Source organism: Cebus imitator, unplaced genomic scaffold (assembly GCF_001604975.1).
Source record: "Cebus imitator isolate Cc_AM_T3 unplaced genomic scaffold, Cebus_imitator-1.0 Scaffold501, whole genome shotgun sequence".
In the NCBI taxonomy this organism is placed as follows: Eukaryota; Metazoa; Chordata; class Mammalia; order Primates; family Cebidae; genus Cebus; species Cebus imitator.
The window spans coordinates 1,206,589-1,233,019 of NW_016107816.1; the positions used below are offsets into that span (position 1 = coordinate 1,206,589).

The following is a 26,431-nucleotide window of genomic DNA, read 5'->3' on the forward strand; positions in this document are numbered from 1 at the left end:
TCCTAGCATTTATTCTACAGACAGACTCTTACATATGAGGAATGACATATGGATGGACTTATTTATTGCAGCATTGTTTGTAATAGTAAAGTGATTAGAAACCTAAATGTCCATCATGAAGGGGAAAGCGGCCAGGTGCAGTGGCTTACACTTGTAATCCCAGCACTTTGGGAAGCCGAGGCAGGTGGATCATTTGAGGTCAGGAGTTCAAGACCAGCCTGGCCAGCATGGTGAAACCCTGTCTCTACTAAAAATACAAAAATTGGCCGACCGTGATGGCACAGGCCTGTAATTCCAGCTACTCAGGAGGCTGAGGCAGGAGCATTGCTTGAGCCTGGGAGGCGGAGGTTGCAGTGATCCAAGATGGTGCCACTGCATTCCAGTCTAGGTGACAGAGTGAGAGCCTGTCTCAAAAAGAGAAAAGGAAAGTAAACTAAATTATGTATTTCTACAATAGAATACATGCATTTGTAAAAGAAAAAAAAAAAAGCAAGTAAGTCCTTGAAGGGGAGACCCAGAAAGATGTAGATGGTGAAAAAAAACCAAGATGCAGGAAAATACATAGGAAAATTTTGCTGCCGTTTGTATAAAACAGGAAGAGAAAATAAACACATCAGGGTTGTTGTGTGTATGTGCACAAAAAATTACTAGAAGGTTAGTCCAGAGGATAATTAACAACTGTTTCTAATAGGGAGGCAGGGATGGGCAGGGTGGTAATTGAGCAGCATGGTAATATTTTATAAAAGTATAAAAGTAACTTTATACTTTTTAAATGTTTGCACCATGTGAGTGTATTACATACTCAAAACTTGAAGAAAAATAACTTTCCTCTAGTTTAGTCAAGCTAATGCTTGAGGACATTTTAAAAATTTATTAATAATCCCAAAGATAAAAACCCCTCTCTGTATGACACAGCTTCCATAAGAGTTAATATCGGCAGGAAAGAAGGGCAGTTCCAACAGACGAACAGACAGGCATTGGAGTTCAGTTTATGGCAGAGCTGTGAGATTAACTGCTTAAGCAACACCTACTACCTTGATTACAGGAGTGGGGCTATGCCAATGTATCCACCTAGCCCATTCCTTGATTATAGGGGTAGGGCTATATAAACATATCTACCCAGCCCATTCCCACTGGCATGTCAATGTGTGAAATTCTCACCTGCTTATGGAAAGTTATTCTGCCATGACTGTCAGACACTAATAACTGTTGTCAAAGCCAAAGAATTGGATTTGCAATAGATGCATAAACAAGACTCTGCTCCTCGCTTTCCATCACCATCTCCTACACACCCTCATTTTCTCATGCTAGAACCGTCCCAGAAACCCTGCCTACAAGTCTCCTCCTTCTCCAAGTCATCCTACGTACTGCAGCCAGATTAAGATCGCTAAATTACTGCTATTGAGACACAGTGAGGAACACAAAGCTGCCACATACTCCTGCGCCTGGCCTGCTTTAATTCGCTCTCCACTCCCCAGAGCGTGCCTCCTGCTCTGTGGCTCCCAGAGGCCACCTGGGGAGCCTTCCTGGGGACTTCTATCTCCAATCCTACCTGTATCTAGCCTCTTGCCAATATCTAGGTGAAGACTGGCCTCTGATGAAACTTTCTTAGACATGTTGAACACACACACCCAACAAAGACAGCAGCAAGAACAACAGCGACAAAACAACTCTTGAGAATTGAGTGAGCCCTAAGTATATTCTCTGTATGGTGAGTGCAAAGAGCAAGGTGGCTGCAGAAGTGATTTCAATTGAGTTCTAGTTCTAGGCATGCCACTTCTGAGCTGTTTGACTGTGAGCAAATCACATAACGTCTCTGATGGTTTTTTCCTCGTAAAGCACAACGTTCTGACTCTGCACATTGTTGTTGAGAGGACTAAGCCAGGGTTTGTGAGTAAACACTATCCAAAGGAAGACAATTCCTGCCTTCCACTCTCTGGGTCACGCAGATGTTGACTCTTAAAATTAAAGCTTTACTTTAGATATTGAAGTAGAAATGGCTTCTAACAAAAGAAAGTTCCAGCCTAACTGAAGATTGTTGAGAGCGTGTAGGTATTGATTTTGTGTGTCTGTCTCCTCAATCTGTCCAGGTTTCCCATGCTCAGCAGGAGTATCTGGAGAATCACATCCAAACCCAGTCATCTGCTTTGGATAGTTTCAATGCCATGAACTCGGCCTTGGCATCAGACTCCATTGGCCTGCAGGTACGCGTCTCTTTACTGGTATGACAGGGCAACCCAGCTTAATCAAGAGTGGGGCCTGTCCCTTTGTAGAAAAATAAGTCACAGAACATTCTCAGCCCATCATTCAGGATCTTTAAGCAGAACCACTGCAAAGACTTTGCCCAGAAGACGGTCAAGAAAACTAAAGGAAGCATTTCCAAGCTGAGACTCTAAGGCTTTGTTTTTGCTTTAACTGAAAAGGGAATTGAGACCCTGAGTTTAGCGTGAGAGATGTCGCTTTCTCCGCTAGATACTCGAGTGGTCCTCAGCATCAGTGCCTAACCCCATGCATCGGCCCTCTCCCTCCAGCCCCAGTGCCACTGGAAGTGCCACCTAATCACAGGTTAACACAGATGTCACCAAAGACAACCTGTACTCTTTCACAACAAGCAATATAAAAAAAGCTTGTAAACAGTTTTTTATACTTGGAAATTATTTTGTATCAGAAAGAATCATGGGGCTGGGTGCAGTGGCTCACGCCTATAATCCCAGCACTTTGGGAGGCTGAGGTGGGTGGATCACAGCGTCAGGAGATTGAGACCAGCCTGGCTAACATGGTGAAACCCTTTTTCTACTAAGAATACAAAAAATTAGCCAGGCATGTTGGCACATACCTGTAGTCCGAGCTATTTGGGAGGCTGAGGCAGGAGAATCATTTGAATCCCAGAGGCAGGGGTTGCAGTGAGCCAAGACTGTGCCACTGCACTCTGGCCTGGGCGACAGAGTGAGACTATTTAAAAAAAAAAAAAAGTATATTCATGTCTTGTAGTAGCAGAGAAGGAAGCAGAAAGACCCAGTATCTTATATTTGTGAAAATGCATGTTGTTAACTCACTTTGAGGGATTGTTTTCTTGGTTGATTTGGTTTACTAGGAGCTAACCATTCACGTGCTTCCCATTCTTATCTTACAAGTCCTTTAACATGCAAATTAACTTGAAGACGTTCAAAACAAATAATTACATATATTTGAAATAAGTTCCCATAGTCTTCATTTCCAATAAATGAACAATAGTTTTTACTCTTCCTCCAACTTTATTTGGGTCATTTTATCCTCTTCTCAAAAGTTCCCAAAGCTATTTCAAATCCTTTCTAGTCCTATATGAGTAATTAATTAGATAAACAAACAAATGTTCATGCTGGGATTCTCCACTTCCCCTAATTCTCTGATAACAGCTGGTATGGCAGCAGTGACAACAGCAAAGCTCAGCCACTGTCCTGGAGTGGGTCCAGGCGGCCTCAGGTTTGGGTTTGGGTTTTTCCGGGATGCCCATTTCTGGTGGGCCTCTGAGTCCCACCCTTTTCCTGGCTCCCTTGAGTGTATACCAGCTTTCCCCTGGCCTCAGGCCAAGCCCCACTCTGGGTCTGGTTTGCCTCGTGGCCTTTGTTTTCCCTTCCTCCTGTGGTCAGAGGGGATTGCCAAGGCTTCTTTTCCTCCCTTTTCCGATGCCGTCTTATTCCCAGCCCACCAGGAAGGGCTTTGTCTCCCCTGAATTCAGGCTTAGTTGGCATTTGTACTACATCTCTGGTTTTTGTTACCAGAAAAAAAATGTATTTGCAAGTATTTTCTGGAAATTCTTCTGCTTTGCCATCTAGCCAGCACTCTGGCATTTATTGCAGGGGTCAGCTGTTCTAGTTGGGCCAGCCCTAACCCAGGCACCTTGACTGATTCCTACTTATCGTGCAGGCTATTAGTCCTGGACAGCCGAAGGAGCCTTATAGCTAAAACATTAAACAGGAGAGAGACAGAGAGAAGAAGAAGAAGGAGGAGAAGGAGGAGAAGGAGGAGGAGGAGGAGGAGGAGAAGGAGGAGGAGGGGGGAGGAGGGAGAGGATCGGGAGGAGGAGGAAGGGAGAGGGAGGAGGAGAAAGGGAGAGGGGGAAGGGGGAGGAGGAGAAAGGAAGGGGGGAGGGGGAGGAGGAGAAAGGGAGACGGGGGAGGAGGAGGAGGAGGAGGTGCCATCTCGCAGCAGGAAACTCAGCCTGCTAGAGGAAGAGGACTGACTTACTGTGATGTTGGGGGCCACCCGGGTACCTGGTGGACCAAATCTGAAGGTAGCTGGCTTCTTCCTTATGCAGAATCCCAGCCCCTTCCACTGGCCTACTCTACCCAATTTCATTATTACTGACAGGGAGACCAGACCCTTGGTTTGATTCCATAGAATATCAGAGCTAGAAAGAATTGAGAGGATCTCTAATCCCTTTGTTTTATGGATAAACAAACTGAGACCAACAGACAGAAATGATATAAACAAGATACTTACCTAGTGGCAGAGCTAGGATTAGAAGAATCCTAGTCTCTTGGGCCAGAGTGTAGGTTTTTATATAGATACGAGAGTAGAATCTGTGAAGCCCGTGGGGCTGGGGGAGTGGGTGGTTGGCCTAGGTAGTTTCTAAAGCCCCTTGAAACTCGTGTTCTGTGACCCCATCTTCCAGAGGGCTTCAGTATTTTCTTTAATAGCGAGTGACCTCCTTCAAAAATTCCTTTTCTGGATTCAAGTAGGTTTAGGAGTGAGCAGCTTATTATTATCCAAAGTAGAGGCTGAGGAATTGAAGAAGCTTCAGAGATGGATCATCTGTTCCTAACAGAGGTGTTAGAAACGGTGCCCACCACCAGGGTTTCCATATCTCCTAATGTGAAGCTGTAGATGATTGGGGCCATAAGAGAATGTGCCTTTCCAACGGCAGGGATTCTGTGGAGGCCATTTATCTTTAAGGAGAGTTAACCAAGTAGAAACCAAATCGGTAAATAGCAAAACCATTTTTTTTCCTTCTTTTTTTTTTTGAGTCGGAGTCTCACTCTGTCCCCCAGGCTGGAGTATGCAGTGGCGTAATCTTGCGTCACTCTAACCTCTGTATCCTGGGTTCAAGCAATTCTCTGCCTCAGCCTCCCGAATAGCTGAAATTACAGCCACCTGCCACCATGCCCGGCTAATTTTTTTTTGTATTTTTAGTAGAGACGGGGTTTCGCCATGTTGGCCAGGCTGGTCTTGAATTTCTGAGGTTGTGATCCAGCCACCTCGGCCTTCCAAAGTGCTGGGATTACAGGAATGCACCACTGTGCCAGGCCTTTTTCTTCTTCTTTTTGATTATTTTTTTAGAGATGGGGTCTTGCTCTATTGCCCAGGCTAGGGTGCAGTGGTGTGATCATAGTTCACTGCATCCTCAACCTCCTAGGGTCAAGTCATCCTGCTGCCTCAGCCTCCTGAGTAACTGGGACGACAGGCACACACCACCATGTCTAGTTTTTTATAGTTGCCCCAGGCTGGTCTTGAACTCCTGGCTCAAGTGCTCTTCCCACCTTGGCCTCCCAAAGTGCTGGAATTACAGCCATGAGCCACCATGCCTGGCCAACACTATTGATTTAAACATCCTTGCCTCAGTGTGGCCTGGTGCAAAAATCAATAGGCTTTTGACATTTCTCTACATTACCAAATTCTGTTCCTTAGTACTTCTTTATTACTTCTCTGCCTAAGGGAAGAAGGTGAAGCATTTGCAGGCAGGGGAGTATTCTCAGTCATGTTGTCACTATTATCTTGGTGGGCAATCTAGAAACACAGAAGGGACAGCTCTTTAAGAAAAAGAGGAATATCTCTATTCTAGAAAGCTAGTATTTTGTTTACTGATTTCATTATGGGAATTTGGAAAATATAGAAAAAACAAAGAAGAAAATAGACATCCATAGCCCTACCACATAGTGAAAACTCTATTTGGATTTCCTCCTAGCCTTTTTTCTCCCTGTGCATAAACATATATTTGAACCAATGTTTACACATATTTTTCAAAATGGGATTGTACTGTACTTAATGATTTTCAAAAGCTGTTTTTTTTTCCATGTGAAATGATGTGTTAGGAACACTTTAGCTCGGAAGGACTCCATTTTAATTCATTTCCATCCATCATAAGCAGAGGCAAGTGGTGTTGGCAGCAGCTATGGGATGGTATGGGAAAGGCTTTCTGTCCTACCAAACTACAGGGGCAGACCTCTCGGCCACCATGGGGGACCTGCAGTCCCTCACAGCACAGGGTCCCAGACTGGTAGCTGCTGTGACCTGACACCTACCTCAGTGGCTAATGATAAGGGGATGTCCCAGGGCTTGGTGCAGCCCATGTGTTTTCACACCACCAGATATGGTTTTGTTTTTATTTTCATCCTAACAGAAAACCCTTGTGGATGTGACTTTGGAAAACAGCAACATTAAGGATCAAATCAGAAATCTGCAGCAGACGTATGAAGCATCCATGGACAAGCTGAGAGAGAAGCAGAGGCAGTTGGAGGTAGCACAAGTTGAAAACCAGCTGCTGAAAATGAAGGTGGAGTATACGAGCCTAGGTTTATTTTCCACAAACCTTTCTCCTCTCTTCTCACCTTCGTTGTCCCATCCTCAACTTTAACATTTCCTTTTCTCCATTCTCTTCTTCATTGGATATATATTTTTTGAGACAGAGTCTTGCTCTGTTACCCAGGCTAGAGTGCAGTGGCGTGATCATGGCTCACTGCAACCTCCGCCTCCCAGTTTCAAGCAATTCTCATGCCTCAGTCTCTTCCCTCAGTAGCTGGAATTACAGGTGTGTGCCACCATGCCCAGCTAATTTTTGTATTTTTAGTAGAGAAGGGGTTTCACCATGTTGGCCAGGCTGGTCTCGACCTCCTGACCTCAGATGATTTGCCTGCCTTGGCCTCCCAAAGTGCTGGGATTATAGGCATGAGCCATAGCACTCAGCCCAGATTGAGAGTGCTCCATAAACGCCTCCATCAGGCATGCCTTTCTTGGCCCCAAGTAGCCTCAAGGGCTCTGTAGACACTCACCATGGTGCTACCGTTAAGTTACTAAGGAGACACTTGGGATGTCCATAGATCTGGGACTTCAGAGGCCTTGGACATCTCTCCCTTCACTGTTTAAATTTTCTTTGAGGTCACAAGGCCTTTCTGTTTGGCTTGACAATAAAGAGCTGAGGGGCACACAGTTAGCCAGTACCTGGGCTGTGACCCCTTCTCAAGAAGAAAATTGGTGGGTGACTAAATTGGAAATGTCCCATTTGGCTCCCTAGGGTGGGTGCATTCCTTAGCTGGACTTCTAAACTTCTAATGCCCTAGATACATTAGTGTCCCTCCCAAATGTAAACCGTGAATAGACTTCCTACCCAGTGATAGAAGTTCCATGAATGACTCCTGGAAGGCACTTAATAAATTATATCCTGGATGAATTCCTTTTATGTAAGTCTGTAGTTTTAAAATTTTGCTCAGCACAGATTTAGGCAGCCTTCTTTCCTCCCTCCCCTCCCCTCTCTCTCTTCTTTCTTTCCTTTCTCTCTCTCTTTCTGTCTTTTCTTTTCTTTGCAATGGAGTTTTGCTCTTGTTGCCCAGGCTGGAGTACCATAGTGCGATCTCGGCCCACCTCAACCTCCACCTCCTGGGTTCAGGCGATTCTCCTGCCTCAGCTGGGATTACAGGCATGCACCACCACGCCTGGCTAATTTTTGTGTTTTTAGTAGAGATGGGGTTTCTCCAGCTTGGTCAGACTGCTCTCAAACTCCCAACCTCAAGTGATCCAGCTGCCTCAACCTTGCAAAGTGCTGGGATTACAGGTGTGAGCCACTGCACCTGGCTGACTTAGGCTTTCTTACGGGGAGCGTATCCACATAGTTTATTGCTCAACCAGAATATGTGAGGGAGTGAAAGGTGGTACTATTGGTAATTAAGTTGGGGAGACAAACTGGGACGGGTGGGCCCCTCCATGAAGGCTGCAACAGGCGTGGGCTGGGTGGGGCGGAGGGACTGCCAGTGCACTGCCCGGTCTCTGTATTGCTGCCCTGGGGCTCTGCTGCCAGTTCACCTGGCCTGCCACAGCCAAGGAACAGATCTCCTCTCTACGTTCACTTCTAATAGGCAGCTCTTCTTTTCCATATATTGTCTTTCTGAGTAAGTGCTACTTTGAGGGGGAAAAGGTTTGTATTGCCAAAAAAGCCCGAAATTACTGACTTAGGTCTTTTTTCTCAGCTTAGGAGCTTTATTCTATCATTCATTCCACAAATACTCATTGAGTGTCTACTCTACGTGTGTGTCCTGTTCAGTCCTGTTGCTTCTAGAGGTGGCCTGTCACCAGGCATCTGGGGACGTCATTAGGCTGCTTGGCAGTCTGGCTGCTTCCCTGGAGTCCAGGCCTTTAACGACGGCCCACAGTGGATTGCCTGTGGTGGAGCCTGGTGCTGGTTTTCATCCTGACAGTGGAGTTAACAAGGTTTTTCCTACACCCTCCTCTTATTTTACTCCCCAAATTGAAAAAAAAATAGCTTCAGGAACTCAGGGTATGTTACATGAACTGGATGCAGAGTGCATGGGCCTCCACGGACAGAACCCTTGCGGCAAGCTATGCATGCAAATGCAGCAATGCAGCACACGGCACATAGGGTCTCTCTCAGCTGGTGATAAGCTCTGCTCAGGATTTCCCACTTTGGGACTTCTTGGTACCAACACTTGCCCAGTGGGGAGAAGGGAGAAGTCAAGGGCATCAAGAGAGACTTGTCACATCTTGGAAATACACATCATCTAACCTACTGAGGTTGAAAAATGCCTCCCTTTTCCAGAGTTTGGGTATGCAGCAAACTTGGCTCTCTGGAATAGGCAATAACCTGGAAGGCGGGGAGGAGAGCAAACCTTCTGCAGCGTAAAATCAACGGCGGGAAGTCTGTGTGTGAGGACGCAGCCTGGCAAACAGGAGGCCCCAGCCGCCCCCAACCTAAGCCCTGCCCACCCACAACTCCACTGACTTTTTCTCACCTCCTAAGCCAGGCCTGCTTCAGCACTAGGGGTGCCAGCTTAGTGTTCCCCACGCTAGGCTGGAATGTTTCCAAAAGCAGCATTTAGGAAAGCACAAAGGTGTGGAAAGGGTGAGATTTCTTGTTTGAGCTTAGCTGGTCTTACCTAAAAACTGGCTTGGCCAATGCACCTAATGAGATTGCTTAGAGAAGTAAGTTTCTACCTTTTGAAAAAGAAGTCACTCATGTGAATCAAAACTTTGTCCTGATAATGCCCCCAAAACTCGTGGGAAATGCCGCTTTTTATTTTTCTGTGGCTCTGCTCGCCCCTCTTCCTCCCTTGCCCTATAAGTTTCTGCTGCTTCTGTCTGCCGCAGGACCCAGTGGATGGGCTCACTATCTCTGCGAGTCCCCACATGAGATGGCACGGAGTGGAAGCTGCCAGCTCCCCGGGCCCTGCGAAAGCTGTCATTCTGAAATGAGTCTCTTTGTAGGTGGAATCGTCCCAAGAAGCCAATGCCGAGGTGATGCGAGAGATGACCAAGAAGCTGTACAGCCAGTACCAAGAGAAGCTGCAGGAAGAACAGAGGAAGCACAGTGCCGAGAAGGAGGCACTTCTGGTGTGTATGTTGCAGCTGCTGTAAACTAACCGGGAATTGTTGGTTCATTATTTTTGGTGATGCTTACATGGTAGTTTCTTCTTAGAGGTGGGTTAGTGGGCTCAGCCATAGGTAAGGAATCAAGGATTTATTCCCTCTACTTTTATTCATCCTCCTCCCACTCAGAATAGCCCTTGGTTCCTGTCTGTTAATACACACGTTTTTCTAGCTCATCTGACAGTTTCCCAGCATCTAAGCAGATCCTGGGCTTGCCTGCAGCTGTGCCCTCCCTTCCATTTGCTTCTCTCTACCTGAAATTTCCTCCTTTCCTGTCCTTGATCCTGCCTAAGCTCCGTAAAAGCCTGAAATGCCACTTTCTCCATGCATGAAGTCTCTCTCAGTCACGGAACCAGAGTATTATCTGTCTTTAGGAAGCTCACTCTCTCTACCTCTGCTTTTACTGTGGAATTCTTTTATACCTGCCATTTGACTGGGGCTGTGCTTCTCACATCTTAGCTTTTCCAGGAGATTATAAGTTCCTGAAGGCAGGGACTCCATTTCTGGCTCATCTGTGTCCTTAGAAGCTTAATACATGCGCCGATGATTGACTGGGTTTTCTTCTTAGTAGTGAGCTGATGCATTGCATTATGGGAGAAGAATCTGGGAAGTCTGCATTCAATTCCAAATCTGGTCCTAATTGCCTTTACACTTCTGGCAAATGGAGTGACATTCTGAGTACTTACTCGATGTTATTAAATGTTTTTAGGCCTCTTTTATACCTTTTGGACATAAAGTCAAGGGAAAAAAGAAAACTAGTGAGGCGCATTAACAAGCCACGCCATATATCTTTATTCATAGGTAAGAATCAGAATCATGGAGGTTGAGTTCATGATCTGTGAGACACTGTCAGGTTCCAAAGTCAGGTTTTAAAGAGAAATAATGATACGGCAAGGCCAGAGCTGCTTGGAGGCTGGTGAGTAGCCTAGGTACCCCATGCTTGTACTTAGGAGAGTCTATTTCTTTTGCAGGAAGAAACCAATAGTTTTCTGAAAGCCATTGAAGAAGCCAATAAAAAGATGCAAGCGGCAGAGATCAGCCTAGAGGAGAAGGACCAGAGGATCGGGGAGCTGGACAGGCTGATTGAGCGCATGGAAAAGGTAGGACATAGTGTCGGGCCTGTTGCCCACTTGCCCAAACTTTTCCCTGCAGGCCCATCTGAAGATACGAGAAGCCCTGAATATGGATCCCTCTCACCTCCCACATTTGCGATTAAACAAACAAAAAGACAAAGCTATAAAATAAACTATAAGAAAGCTCAACAAAGTTCTAATTTTTCCCATGGTCACGATTTTGATGCTTTAAAAAATATTTCTTGTGAAATTCTGTAGAAAAAATTAATATTTTAGTAGCCTTGCTCTGCTGGTGCCCCAGGCGTGAACTTAGTTTATCCATTGAATGGTCAAGCTCTATTTAGTTGTTGCATCAGTACCACAGTCCTGTTGTTTCTGGGTCATGTGTCCCAAGGGTTGGCTTTTCCTTGACACGCCAGGGACTTGGGGGAATGGAGGCCCCATTTCTCTGGGTGTGGTAAGCAGGCCGATGAGTGGAGTGGAGGGACATGGGAAAGGCAGGATCTCAGCTGGGATAATGAAGCCTGTTTAGAGAAAGGGAAGAGGCCAAGAATTATGTAGGAAATAGAGGAAAAGGAGGAAGTGGTGGGAGAAGGGAAAGAGGAAAGGAGGGAAGGGAAGGAAGAGAAAGGATGGGCGACCTTTAGCAGGTGACGGCTGACTTCTTGGCCTAGGAGTTCAGGGCGAAGGCTCTGGCTGGCTTCTGGAAATGGCTCCCTGGCTGCATCTGAATTTGGAGAGAGTGGTGACCTGCCAAGACCGTAACATTATTAGCACCTTGTGACTCATTCAGGATGCCAAGAATCTCCAATCTGATCATGGAGACAGAGAAGGGACAGGGAAAGCAAGGTCGCTGTCAGGCTTCATGTGATTCTGAGAAGAGGTCTCTTAACCCCATGGATTTTGCAGCATAAGCTCCTCTGCTGTCCCCTAACAAGGTGAGGTGTCACCACCATGGGAACTGCATTAAGTTCAGTGCTTTGGAGCTTCAGAGCTTACCAGGTGCTTCTTTTTTAGCTCTTTAGCTTTTTACTTGGGAGAGAATTGGACAAACTAAAGAGTCAATTGCAATCTCACTTCTCCCCCCTGGGAAAACAGAATCCCATCTTTTATTGAAGAATAGATGATTGGCTTAATCAGGACTAACTTTAGTACTGACCAGAGGGGATGGTGGTGAAGATTGGGCAACAAGGGGGCTTTCTAGAACTAGATGAGCTTCCTCCCACATTACTATTCTCCTACAACAGCAGAAGATGCCAGTTAACTCAAATGCTCTTTCTCTGGGTGGCAGGTTTTCCTGCAGCATAAAGAAGCAAGGTGAGCAGGCAGCATAGCAGGTGGTTTGGGCGAGAGGCTGTCCTAGAGAGACCGTGTGTAGTAGTTACCGACATAGGCTTTGGAATCACACAGCCTGGGGGGTTGAATCTTGTGTCTCTTCCTAGCTGTTTGCAGTTGCTTGATTTTTCCAAACTCTGTCTCCACTTTTGTAAAATGCTGGTTATGGTACTCCTTATTCTTAGAGCTTTTGTGAGCAATGAATGAGAAAAATCCATGCCAAGTGCTAAGCATGGTTCCTCGTGTGTAGTAAGGGTTCAGTCATTTGTGGCTGTGACTTTTACTTTGTTCCAAGGTTGCCTGTGTCTACTCTCACAGTCAGCTTGTTTTTACCCCGACCCATTTTCACGCTTATCTTCACTGTACTCTTGAGGTTCGGAAAGTTTCTTGTCTTTCCCCACGGATTTTCATATGGAGCCCTCATGTGGGGTGAATGGGTGGGGCCTAGGAGCTGGTAAGTCCTGCCCTCCCTGACAGCATTTAGGAAAGCACAAAACCTCCCCCAAGTGGTGTTGGCGTCCTCTTTAGTGATTGGAAATTTATGGTCCTTTCTCTAAATCTCCCTTTCCATTTGGCTAGAGAAAGGCTGTATTTATTTAGATGAGATTAGATAGACGAATTTCCACTGTTTCCTTTTCAGGGATAAATCTTTGAGAGCAGGAATCTGGCCAAATCCCCGTCTCACACTACGTGAACGGCATGTCCCTCGCCAGGGCTGTGGCAGCATCTGTATCCCGCTCTCTGTTTTGGATTTTGCTCAAGGACAAACCATGTGCTTTTGACCGGCTTCTCTGCCGTATATCTTAGTTTACTGTCTCTCTTGTTGAGCATTGTATTTGAAACACCTTTTTTTCTCATCGGTAAAAATCTTTCAAGGAGTGTTCTCTACCAGGGACCCTACTGGGAACAGGTAACAGTCTATGCCTTAATCTGGGCAGGGATCTCACAGGTACTTACAAATGTAAGAAATAATTAAGCAGTGTACACTTAAGATTTATTGTACCTCAATTTAAAAAAACTGAATTTTAAAAGTGTGCTGTAAGTTAGTTAGACCTTGCTCTACTTTATGACAGCTTTTTTTTTTTTTTTTTTTTTTTTTTTTGAGGTGTGTTTTTTTTTTTTTTTTTATTTTTTTTTTTTTTTTTTTTTTTTTTTTTTTTTTTGAGGGAGGCATTCACTTGTGAAAGCTTTTATCACTGTTATGTCAGGGCTAATGTGAAACTTTCAACCACATGGGGGAGGAAGGAACGTTCAGCTCAGGCCAGGCCATAAGATTGTGCGTTTGCTATAGACGTTTAAAAACAGTAACAAAACCCCAGTCAAAGTTTGTCTACATTTGCTGTTATACATTTTTCTGTGATAATATACTCTTCCTGTTTGAGGTAGACTGCTTCCGCATGCCTTTGGCCTACCTCTTGGTATACCACAGCTTACAGCTTCAAAAGTTGTGGCAGTTAAATTTTCAAATATTTGCTTTTAATAATTTGGTAGAAAAGAGGTTTGGAATCTATGTAATTAGTAAGAACTTGCTGGGTAGAATTTCTGAACATGAAGATGAGGAACATTAGTTCTCAGAAAAGCACCTAAAGTAAAATAATCTCAGTTAGTGAGCAGGATTTGATCAACATCCATTTTAAGGAAATTTATTACACTCATGTCTGTAATATATTTTTAGTGCAATTTCAGTTATGATGGGCACCATGTTTTTATGAACATTCTTCAGCTTTGTCCACAGAAATGATTCCTGACTCCTCCTTTTTTGGGTAAACTTATAAATGTCCATATGTATATAGCAGAGTGTACAAAATGCACAGCTTGATGTATGTATGTTTCCTATTGCTGCCATAGCAAATTTCCACAAGGTTAGTGGCTTAAAACAACACAAATGTATTATTTTACATTCCTAGAGGTCAGAAGTCCTAAAATCCAGGTGTTGGCAGGGCTGGATTCCTTTTGGAAGCTCTAGAAGGGAATGCATTTCCCTGCATTCTCTAACTTCTGAAGACCACCTGCACTCCTCAGCTTGTAGTCCCCTCCTGCAGCTTCAGAGGCAGTAGCAGAGCATCTTCCAGGCTCTTTCCCTCTGATTCTCACCCCACTGCCTCCTCCTTATAAGGGCCCAACTCTATAACCTGGGAACTCCCCATTTTGAGATCCTTAATTTAATCACATCTGCAGAGTTCCTTTCTCCATGTAAGATAACACATAGGTTTCAGGAATTAGGACATGGACATTTTTGGAGGACCATTATTCTGACCACAACACATTTTTACAAGTGAATACACTTGTATAAACACCACTCAGGTTAGAAAAGAGGATATAGCCAGAATTCCAGAGCCTCTTTTCTTGATGATTTGGAAAATAACAAAGAATTTTGCAGTATCACAAGCTACCAATTTAAAGTATTGATTATCATTATTTGGAACTATTAATTTTCTCTGAGCCTGGGCTGATGGAATACTTTTGGAAAATAAATCTTGAATGGTTTCATTTGGGATGTTTGTCTCTGATCTGTAAATGTTTCTATAAATACACAACAACAGATTTGGCGGTTTTGAGCCTTGTTTGGGGTTTGCTGAGCCCAAAAAAGGGTTTTACACACTTGGACTTCCTAGTGCTAGAATTGTTAAATAGACATTTTCTGTTGAACTTGGGACCCATTGATTAAAATATCAGTTTCCGTTTGTTTTAGGAACGTCATCAACTGCAACTTGAACTCCTAGAACATGAAACAGAAATGTCTGGGGAGATAACTGGTTCTGACAAGGAAAGGTAAGATGTAATGCCTTTCGTCATGTAATGGGTTTAGGTTGTAGACACACTGTGTTTTTATGGCCTCATTTGACCCTTGCCTTTTCATTTGTGTGATTGTCCCTTATTACGGACTTAAGCATGTATAACATTGGGCTGAGAGCTTCCAATATGGAGCAAGTTTCCTTGGAAGCCTCCAGCCACATCTTGCAGACCATGGCTGGTCATTAGTGTAGTGACACATCAAATACTTTCACAAGTGCAAAAGTCCAGTCTATTAATGATGTCCAACACCTTGAATGCCACAGGATACGCCTTGTTGATGAGAAAACTCATCAACTGTGACTGATACCCTTTGCTTTGCAAACCAATTTTGAAACATCTTTCTTTGTTTCCAAACGTTGCTGAGTAAAACCTTCCGTGTCCCTTGGCTATAAGTACATTAAACCCTGCATGGAAAACACAGTATATACACCGTCTCTTCTAAAAATTAAAAGGCACAGAGGCCATTCGGGGGTCTCTAGTGATGGAAAACACAGTTGAGATGATTTGAGTGTTTTGGCAAGTGACTTAACCTCCCTGAGAATTGCTTGTGCAACATGGAAATTCATCTTTAAAGGGGGAGAGGATTATGATGGTGATAACAGTGCCCATCTCACTAGGTTACTATTGTTAAGAGGACCGTTGGGCTTGCTGCTTGCCAAATAGTATGTGCTGAAAGAATACCCATTTTTCCTTCCTCATTTGCAATTTCAGAGTGTTCAGAGCTATAGGAAGCTTACTAGTCTTTAACATAATGCTGAGGCAAAGATGGGGTGCGGGAAATAGACCACCAGACCCTTCCTCCAGTGTCCAGCCCCAGCGGCCCCAGAGAACTGGAGAGTGTAAGCAACGTCGGAGAATAATTTGTGCTGTTTTAAAACAAAAGTATGAAATGTTTTGTGATGTGGCTTCCTCTATTTTGATGTTGAGAAGGTCTTTCAACTTTTCCCCATTTGCCAAAATTAAAGGATATGTAGAGCGACTGTAATTCCAGACTTTTCGGTACTCTGCCATTGATTTCAGATATTTTGTGTTGCTGGACCCCTTCTTCCCTGTCCCCCCATCAAAGTAATTTACTGAATCTTCCAGTATTTTATTAACCCCAAAACAGAGAGCTTCTCATATCTGTAAATGGTGCAAAAAATTCTCTCTGAGTCCCTGGAAAAGAACTGTCCTTATATGGGATAAAACTTGGAAATGGGAATGTAAAAACGAGTCCTGTGCTCCTCTGGTTTGGTCGTTTGTTGGTAATCACTGAGGTGGTTTGCTGGTAAACACACCTCTTTGTGTGGTCATCATACAAAGCAAAAAGAACGCATCCTGGGATTTGATTTCTTGTTCTTGGCAGAATTTTTTTATTTTTTAAAATTTACATTTATTTTTTTACCAACGCTTCCCCCAAAGATGCATTCTTTCTATTTTTATTTTATTTTTGTGGATATGGGGATCTCACCATGCTGCCCAGGCTGGTCTCAAACTCCCGGCTTCAAGCAGTCCTCCTGCCTTGGCCTCTCTCAGAGTGTTGGGGTTACAGGCATGAGCCGCCATGCCTGGCCCTCTTGGCAATATTCTTTAAAGCTGTGGCCTGTTGCTACTGCTGTTGCTGCTTTGCTTCAGGGCTCATTTCCTTTTTTCTCCTATTCGTGTTAGGTATCAGCAGTTGGAGGAGGCATCAGCCAGCCTACGTGAGCGGATCAGACACCTAGATGACATGGTGCATTGCCAGCAGAAGAAAGTCAAGCAGATGGTTGAGGAGGTAAGCATCTGGAAAAGGCCACAGGCCTGGGATTGCTTCTTGTGGTGAGGAAACAGCCCCAGAACAAATCCTGTGGCCCACAAGCCAAGGTGCTCAGGCCACTGCCATTTAGACCCAGAGTAGGATTTCCTCCATGTCCCCCATGGGCTGATGATGATGATGCCCCTAAAAGAGGAGTTTCCCCCAGTCAAAGGGTTACAGTTAGGAAAGCTGGAAAGTGCAGTTCATAAGCTCACCCACTGTCAAAGGACAGTGATCATCTGCGTGGGAACCCACAGCTCAGGAGACCAAAGAGGGTGATGGGAAGGGTGAATTTAGCCCAGGTCCCTGCACTGCCTCCACAGCTGTCCGTTTCTCTCTCCCTGCTACCATTCTTGTCCTTTATCCTTTTCTGGGCGTGTCTTTCTTTCCCTTGTATGTTTCTCTCTTTTTTTCTCCCTCCTTCCTCATTCTCTTCTCCCACTCCTGTTTTTTCTTCCTTTTCCTTTGCCACCATCCTTTCTCTCCTGACTGTCTCTGTAACAGGAAACCAAGCTATACATTTACTGTGTGGGCATAGTTTACTATTCTCTAAATGAAAAAATGGGTAAGTTCAACATTTCCATTTCTCTAAGAGGAAAAAGAGAAATTTTTAAACTTGTGTCAATGTAATCTGCCTCTCTTGTGGTGATGTTCCAAAAAAGAAAATCCGTGCTGTGTAAAGCTAATCACTTCTTGCTCAGTTAAAAAATCTGATGGAAGAATCTGATAGAAAAAGAGCAGTTAGTACTAAGGATTATAAGAATTCCCTTGAGTCTAATTCTCTAACTTGCAAAGAAAATGTTTCAATTTAGTTAAACATTTGGTTGGCAGTGAAAAAATGAAAAAGGATTTTCCTTACATTAAGCACTACTTTAAAAAGTTATGTTTTATTAATGGATTATTACAATTAAAAGCATATCTACTTCTAATAAATAATCTATGTACATAACAGACACATGAAAGATTAAAAATATATCTATTTTATCAATCTCTAAAATACTGGGGATATTAATGTTGGGGTTAAGGTCAGGGAATTGTGAGGACGGGAAGGGACATCTTGTTTTACTATGTGTAGGATAAACACACATAGTAGATAAAATCTTGTCCGCAAGCGAGAAGTGCAGTTATACTGTGTTGAATCATGCGTATCTTATATTGGTTCACATGCAAGTTTCTGGGGAGCAATGGAATAGCAGAGGAAGCCATGCACGCACCTTTGCAATCCTTTTGTCTATGCAGGCGGGAGCACTGCCCGTGACAGTAACGGGGAGGGAGGTCCTGCCCTATCATCAACACTAGGTAGATGTCAGGAGTGTGTTGTCCAAGGACAAGCATCGCTTTGCCATGATTAGCATCCTGGGGAACTTTGGCTGTCCGGCAACAGTTTTTCTGCTTTTGAATTTCACAAACACGAAGTCTGGGTCAAGGGCATCCCTTATTTTCCCCCATGTGAGTGGCTAATTGTGGGGCATTGCATTTCTCCCACCTCACCACAGGGGGGTGTCTGTGTTGTTCTTGTGTCTGATAATAGAGAACTGTTGAACAAAACCTCTTACTGGTTGGCTTCTAATTCATTTAAATCCTTACCTGTAAGAGGTTAAGGCTATACCAGAATCAGAGACATTGTTTCTTTTTAAAAAGACACTTTCAAAAAAGTTTAGAATTCTCTTTTTCTAACCTACTTCCAGAATGTACCAAACATACCAATTTGAAGGGAGTGAAGGAATACACACACACACACACACACACACACACACACACACATGTGCATACACATACATATGTGTGTGTATAGGGATGCATATAAAGATCACTGTCCATGCTTTGCCTTTTACTATCTGTGATTTCATATCTTCCAGATAAGCTTCTCTAAGCTTTGATGTGGTTGGTCTATGGTCTGGAAGGCCCAGTCATTGGAATGAAATCATCAGCTAAAATTGAGGATGCCATTAGGGCTGGCTGGCTTTCAACAGTGAATGTAGACCACCGCCACCAACAACAACAAAAAAAGAGAGAGATACTTTTCATTCCTAATAATTTTTGCTGCCTGATTAAATAGTTTGTGTTTGCCCAGCATACTACATTAACTTATGTAAGAAAAAAATGGCAGCTAGGCATGGTGGCTCACGCCTCTTATTCCAGCGTTTTGGGAGGCCAAGGCAGGTGGACCACCTGAGGTCAGGAGTTTGAGTCCAGCCTGGACAACATGGCAAAACCCTGTCTCTACTAAAAATACAAAAATTAGCCGGGTGTGGTGGTGGGTGCCTGTAATCCCAGCTACTTGGGTGGTTGAGGCAGGAGAATCGCTTGAACTCGGGAGGCAGAAGTCGCAGTGGGCTATCATGCCATTGCACTCCAGCCTGGGCAACAAAAGTGAAACTCCATCTAAAAAAAGAAAGGTAGCTTAAAAGTTCAATTGCTAAAGCCACTTACGTGAATACGTTTTTTAAAAAATTAGAAACATGGTCCAGGAACATTGGTAGATTGACAGACGAGCACATTCAGAAGAGTAAGACCAGGTTGGAAAGGAGTTGAGAACTCGAGTAATTCAGGGAATTGGGGAAGACATGCCCAAGGAGAGAGGAGAGCTGAATTCACATCTTAGAGATTGTGAGGGAATGTGTTTTTGTTTTGTGTCGTGAAGCAAGGCCAGGCAAGAGTCACTGGGTGATAACTTTCAAAGAGGCAAATTGCCGCTCTTCATTCAAAACAAAAGATTTCTAGTACTGGCTGCACCAGTAAAGCATTTATCCCTTCATCATGGGTATATTCTGTACAAAGTACGAAGTTGATTTAGAAGTTCTCTAGTGTTCCTCCACAAATTCTGTGTTCTGTAATCTGAAAGACTGTGGAGGAAGTCTGGTAACTTTGGTTAAGTGTTCATCACATAAAGAATTCTCTGTTGTTTACTATGCTGTGCCTGTTTTTAGGAGCTCAGCCTTCTCATTATGTTGCATAATGAGCAAAATCAGCAAAATCACAACTAAGTCAGATCACTTGGAGCAAATTTTGAAAAATCTAGACTATTGAACTGGTCACTTGTGAAATGAATCTGGAACTCTGACTCTAGAAGAAAAGTATGTTTTCATCTGCAAACTCTGGGTCCCCAGGCATAGAGGCAGCCTTTAAGCATAGCGACTGTTAGGGGCCCTTTTCCTTCCCTCACGTGGGTCTGGAAGCTGGTCTTCATCACAGCCTCACAGTCCCACGGATGGGAGTCTCGTCTCCATCCATTGTTGATATCCTTTTGGCCATAATGTCTGTGAGGAAACTTAGTTTATTAAAATGATGGGCTTCTTTTGTTTTAGCCCAAAATGTCCAGGTATTACTACCAAGATCCTTGGAATCCTTAAACATTTCTTAAGAAACACGTTTCTTCCTACCTCAGTGGAATATCACTCTATCATAGTAATAATAAATAATAAAAAATAACTGGCCCAGGTTTTGTCATCCTTAGCTGAAAAATGACTTGATTTCCATGGTGTGAGACAGTAGGACTTGTACTATGTAGGAAGGGCTCATGATGGGAGTAAGCCCTTTTGACATGAAGGGTTAGTACATATCTTATGAGGTCAAGTTCAGTGAGAAAACACAGTGCAAAGTGTCTTCTGTGAAATGTGGGACCAAGTACTCCTCCCCAGGCTAGGTCTTTCTACTGAAGTAAGTCTCCTTCTTCATGGATGTCAGGGGATTCACATCCATGAACTAGTGACATCCTCATCACTGGTTCCTCCAGCTGATTCTGGCTTTGATAAAAATGAAAAACAAAACCAAAAATGCCCCACACATACCCCTTATAGCCAGAAAAACACAGAGAAATGCTGCGGGACTGGAAAGAAAAAGCCCTCAAGGGGAAATTAATTCATTCATCCATTCAGCAGATACCCACCAGCACCTGCTTCATGCTGGGGCTGGGTACACAGTGGGGGTCATGCAGATATGGGCCCTGCTGTCAAGATGTTACCCACTTGTGGGTTCCAGGGTAGTCTTGCCCTTGGGCTTTATGATCCTGTTGAAAAGCCTTGTTGGATTGGTCTTTGGTCTTGAGTCAAGCTGCATTCTTTAGATTGCCGGGAAAGGGCAACCTGGGAGAACTGGGAGGGGTAAAAAGCAAGAGAGGATCCTGAGGCCCCCACAATGCCCTCTGCTCACACATCTTTGAGTGTGACTTCTTCAGTCCGCAGTCTTTCACACCTCTTTACCTGCTCTCACCATGGCTCATCTGCTGCCAACCAAAGCAGCTCTCCTGCCAAGGGGAAAGTGGAGGAAAAAATAAATTATTTGCCCTCCAAGAGGGTGAGTTTACATTTTTGCCAATGGGCAGAGATATTGTTCAGCTGAATAAACATTAATTTCTTAAGAGGTTTTTTTTTTTTAAGAAAATCTCTTTAAATACTACTTTACCAACAATAGTTGTATATTTTTTCTCTTCTTTCTCCAATATGGAGGCTCCATAAAGTTTTACACATAAATTATTTCCCAGTGTAGCCATTAGGCATGCTTTCAATTTATCATGTCTTCCTTCTGATTTCCCATTGCCATTTGTGGATAGGAAATGTTCTTCCAACAGTGTCTGAAGGGAGTTTCTGTTCATTTGTAGAGGAGGCATTTTCTTTAGACTTCTTTTGCTTAAAGCAATTGCAATTTACCCCATTTTGCTATAAATGAGATGTTTAAAAAGTGCAAAGGTAGAAGGAATTGATTTTCTCATTAGCGTTTCTCCACCCAAGCTGGACATTAGAATCACCTGGGGAGCTTTAAGACATGCCTGAACTTGGCAGATGGCTTGGAGGCAGACTGAGCACTGGGTTTGGTTTTGTTTTTAAAAACTCTATAAGTGATTCTAATATGCAGCCCAATTGACAATTGCTGTCCTGCATTCTCAGAGCAGTGGCCTGGCTCTCCTTGCTGGGCTTCATGTTCGTGTTTTTGGCCAGTGTCCCTTGGAAACTCCTATGCCTGAGGTGGGAAGCTGGTGATGAACTCAGAATAGGCAGGGCTCAACAGAAAGCAAGCCAGGGAGATAGTCACCAGGGACAGGGGCACAGAAGTCAGAAAGCTGGTCCAAGTCTATGACTCTCTGGGCACTGTCAGGAGACCTTCACTTCTTGCCAGTGGTCCTGGGAAGATTCTGTGACAGCTCACTGTTTTTTAAATTTGATTTTAGAGGCAAAGTCTGGCTCTATTGCTCAGGCTGGAGTGCAGTGTTTCCATCATACCTTCCTGAAGCCTCCAACTTAAGTGATCCTCCCCCTTCAACCTCCCAAGTAGGTGGGACTATAGGCACATGCACCCACACCCAGCTAATTTCTTTCTTTCTTTCTTTCTTTTTTTTAATAGAGACAGGGTTTTGCTATGTTGCTCAGCTGGTCTTCCAACTCCTGGCCTCTAGCAATCTTCCCATCTTGGCCTCTTAAAGTGTTGGGATTACAGGCGTGAGCCACTGCACCTGGCCTGACAGCCTACTCTTAACAGCTGCACTGGCCTGGTGGTATCCAGATAATACCAACTTCTCAAAGGCTATTTAGACCCATCTAGAGAGATTGTTATTAAGATGGGATGAGGTACACTTGTTAAATGGATGATAGAAACTTAAAGGGACAGCATCCAATCCACCTAAGTCCTTGAAAGCTGGGAACCGACCACTAGCAGAGACTAAGAGTGATTGTCATAGATCTTCTTCCAACTGTGCATGTATGCACGTGTCTGCCTTGCCCTGGTTTAAATTATTCACTTCTGTCTACACAGAAGACGTTACACTTGGCCACACTGCACCCATTTAGAAAGAGAAGAAAAGTATATCTTGGTGAAATAATTATGTTAACAATGACCACTTCTCAAGTTCAAGACAAAGCAGAATATTACTATGATTCCTAAAGAATGATTTTAAAAGTATTTAATGGTCATCTCTTAGATTTGTTTAAAGAGTGATGCTGTAGTCATAATGCAGCAGTTCCTTGGGGAAACAAACTGGATGAGGGGGATAGAGGTGCAATACCTCTTGAGAGAGTTGAGGCTTTGAGTATCTGTCTCTTTAGCCAGTTGGCCAAACAAGGCTTCACATTACTAGTCCCTAAATCCACATGCTCCTGCAGTTAGAGACCTTTATGTGCATATGACAAAAGATGGCCTAGAAGGAGAGCAACGAGCACGGACTTTAGCATCAGACAGGACTGCATCTACTATTGTGGACCTTTGAAAAGTTATTAGTTTCCTTGTCTATAAAATGGGGTTAATATTAGTATATACCCCAGTTTTTGTAAGAGTTAAATGAGATGACATTTATAAAATACACAACATGTTAATTGGATCATAAGAAATAAATACTAATGGAGGTTATTATTACCACCAGGCAATGGGTTCCTGCTGTGTATACCTAAAGTTAAGTGAATTAAAAGCAAAGGTAGCAATGTTGATTTCCCGACCTATGCAGAGGGCTGCCCTTCATCTTTCCCTTGGGGAGTCTTGTTGGCCACATTTGATCTTTGGGTATAATTCTCTCTTCTCTTTTGTGCTCTGTGCTGTTTTCTAGCTTAGCCATCAGTCCCTTGACAAGAGTATTTACACACAAAGCAATTTTTAAAATTTAAATTCTTTTCATCCCAAGTATCTTCCATTTTTAAATGGTTCAGCCATTTGCTGGCACGCAATTTAAAACTGTTGTGTGGGGTGCTGAACTGTGCACACACACAAAAGTCCGCTTTTGCTAAATGCCCTGTGTTTAGAGGATTTCAAGTACTTCTCATGACTGGTCATTAGGCATATTGGGGGTAGGGAAAGGAGCCATAGCACTGAGCCCAGAAACCTAATCCACTCAATTGAACTGTCTCCAGATCATGTCGCACGAGCTCTTCTCCAGATTTAGTTTCCGGCTCTTTGGAAGATGATAAATTGGTAGCCTGCTCTGGGTTGGAAGCGATTCCTTTATTGTTCGTGATTAGAAGAACACTTGTACACTCTGCTGGGAAAAGGTGGTATTTATCTATGATGAGCCAATGAAGCAAACAGGAAGGACATACTTTTGAAAGGAAAATTTGACGATGTGGGGCTCTTGTTTGTGAAAACACCCACATACTGTTACCCTGACTTGTACAGCCTCAAACTGCAGAGTCAAGAGGACTCAGAGATTCACAGAGTATTTTTAGGAACTTGAGTAGACATCAAAGAAGGAGCTGCAATGAAAAAGACTACCAAAGAATCATTCAGGAAGTTCCAGGTGGAGGCTTGGAAGATGAACCCTTACCTAACGGAAAAGCTGTCAAAGACATCTGCTAAGGAGGTGGGAAGAGAGCTTGAAGAATCTTAGTGCTCTGGGAAGGAAGTGCTCCCACCAGATCACTCCCCAGAAAGTACAGAAACAGCCAGGTGTCCATGTGATTTGGTTCAATTTGCATATAAGAGGTGGCCCTGAGGGTGTCCTTTCTGAATGGACGTCAACACTGTCATCTTAGCACTCTTCTAAGAGGAGTTTAGCTTGCTTCTATCACGACTGGCATTTTGCCTGAAGTGGTTCAACCAACTTCACGAAGTGTGTCTGATAAAGAGAAATCTATTTGGCTGACATGTGTTGAACTGAAATATCCTCATGTATGCTTTATTTTTATAGAGATCTTTGTTAAGATTGCTGTAGGCACTGGTGTTTCATTAGAACATGACAGTTTTGCTGACAAGTAGCAGTAGTAGCCGCGGTCATAGCAATGGGTGGCATGAGTCTACATGAGCTAAGAGACTGGGCTCATGGAGTGAGTGTGCTCAGAGGCCCTGTGTCCCTCAGACGTTGGCTAGTTCTCCACTTCTACCACTCCTTCATGGCAAAGCGGGCATGGGGATGCTTTTTTGTTAATATTTGACTTTGCTTTCATTTAGATGCTTCTGCCCAGCTTAAGCAAGGAGAGTGGGATGGGAACGAAGCAGATGAATACTTTTCCATATCGGTAATTAACTGTTAATATTGTCGACCTGTGCACGGTGCTGTTTAGACACAGATCCCCAGACACTATGCTGGGTATTCCGATTTCCACTAAGGAGACAGGCAGATTTGAGAATCTCATCTGGATGTTAGCTTAGTGTTGTTACCTACCCTGTTGTTTAGGGATACCTTTATTGCTCTAATGTTTTTCCAAGTCTCTGGTGGAAAAGTCACTGGCATTTGTTTTAGCAGCACTGATTCATTACCAAGTTTTAAAAAATGGAATAATTAAGAGAATGCAGTGACCTTTAGAGAAAGTGGGTCACCCATGTGAGTTCCACTTTAAGGGTGGTGTGCTTTCTTCTGCTTTTGGAGTTTCTTCTCTCTTCCGGGCTGTGGATGGTATCTGGAGGCCAGGCAGGCCTTATTCTGGAGCAGTTAGTGAGTGAGGTTCCTATAATACTGCATGACCTGAGAGTGCCACCTAGGTGGATGCCCTTGATGTCTCCTGCACTTGGCCCTGGCCCTGGGTCCTAGGCTCACTGCTGATCTCCCTAGATCTGGTTCTTTGCATCCCAGACCTACTTCAAACTACTCTTTTCTGCCTTTGCTGGTGCCCCTCAATTCACCTCTTTCTTGCCTGGACTGTGATAAGGTGCGAACTTGGCTTACTGCTTGTCAAACCTGAGTCATGTGCTCAAATGCTGCCCTGCCACGCCATTCCCTCCTTTAACTGGATCCTTCGTCTTGGACTCCAAGACTCTGTCTCATAGCCACTCACGCCCCACCCAAAGGAGGGGCTACTCGAAAGTTTAAGGCAGGAGTTATTTATCGTAAATGACAATGTAATGGTTTCTAATTCTAGTGTTTAATGTGGTATTATTCACTTGTTTATTTCAAAATCTTAGATACTTTATCTAACATGTCAATTTTTGGAAGGTATCAGAAAGAGCACAATTGTGGCAGCCTTTTTTCTGTATGTATTATATGTATTATTTAAAAAAAGCAGGTTCATTCTATGACAGGTGTTGCTTACTATATTCACAATGTAAATTGTCTTTTCAAGGGAAAAGATCGTTTTCTTTGGAAATGTTGAACCTATGCTCTGTTTATTGAAATTGTTCTTATTGACTTGGAACTGTTTCTCAGAGACCTGGTGCCCAGTTTCTGGCCATAGGAAGTATGTGAGGCTAAGGAATTCATGTTCCAGGTCACTACCGGTCACAAATGCTTCTCTTATTCCAAGGCTATGCATATGGATGTCACATTCCCATGTCAGTCATCTCTGGAAGCTATTATTTGCCCAATTTTTTAAGCATGGGAAACTGAGGTTTTGAGTCTTATACAATAAGTAGCTGGCAGTCTCTCAGCACATTATAATGGTGTCACACTCCATGCACAGATGTGTGCTGCAAAGCCGGCCTTTGTTCTTTTCTTCCTGTTACTTTTTAATTAGAAAAAAACTCAAATTGCAAACAGTTATAGAAAATGATGGCAAAACCCATGTACCCTCTTCTAGAATTAACAAATGTTGTCATTGGGGCACATTTGTTTCTGATTTTTTTTAAAACACAAGAACACATCACAGATGAAGAAGAGATTCTCTTTTTACCCCTCCCCCATTCTGTTCCTTTTCCTCCTTTCACCCTGTCTTCTTCTTCAGAGGCAATTTGCTCTCCATCTAGGCCATGCCTTGTATGTTTATATATATTTATATATAAGGTATGGCCTCGATAGAGACCAAATATGTATATAAATATAGTAAAATCATAAGTATGTGGCTTAGCTTGTATTTTAAATTTTATATAAATTTTAATTTATAATATTAAAATAAATTTTATTGTACATATTTTGCAACTTATTTCTCAGTTTTGTTTATTTGCTGTTATTCCATATAGATCTAGATTATTT

General features: G+C 43.5%; 1 protein-coding gene across 3 annotated transcripts in view; it reads left to right on the forward strand.

Annotated features, from left to right (window-relative positions):
• The window catches only part of LOC108292725 (myocardial zonula adherens protein), a 93,289-nt gene that overhangs the window by 30,343 nt on the left and 36,515 nt on the right, over positions 1-26,431 (forward strand). For 2 of the 3 annotated variants that reach the window (XM_017513801.2, XM_017513805.1), the window contains 6 exons: positions 2,091-2,204; positions 6,380-6,532; positions 9,472-9,597; positions 10,605-10,733; positions 14,734-14,813; positions 16,485-16,590. In XM_017513801.2, the coding sequence (XP_017369290.1) occupies positions 2,091-2,204; positions 6,380-6,532; positions 9,472-9,597; positions 10,605-10,733; positions 14,734-14,813; positions 16,485-16,590 (708 nt within the window). Of the gene's footprint in view, positions 1-2,090; positions 2,205-6,379; positions 6,533-9,471; positions 9,598-10,604; positions 10,734-14,733; positions 14,814-16,484; positions 16,591-23,444; positions 26,178-26,431 lie in introns of those variants that run through there. The other variant, XM_017513803.2, reaches the window with a different exon arrangement.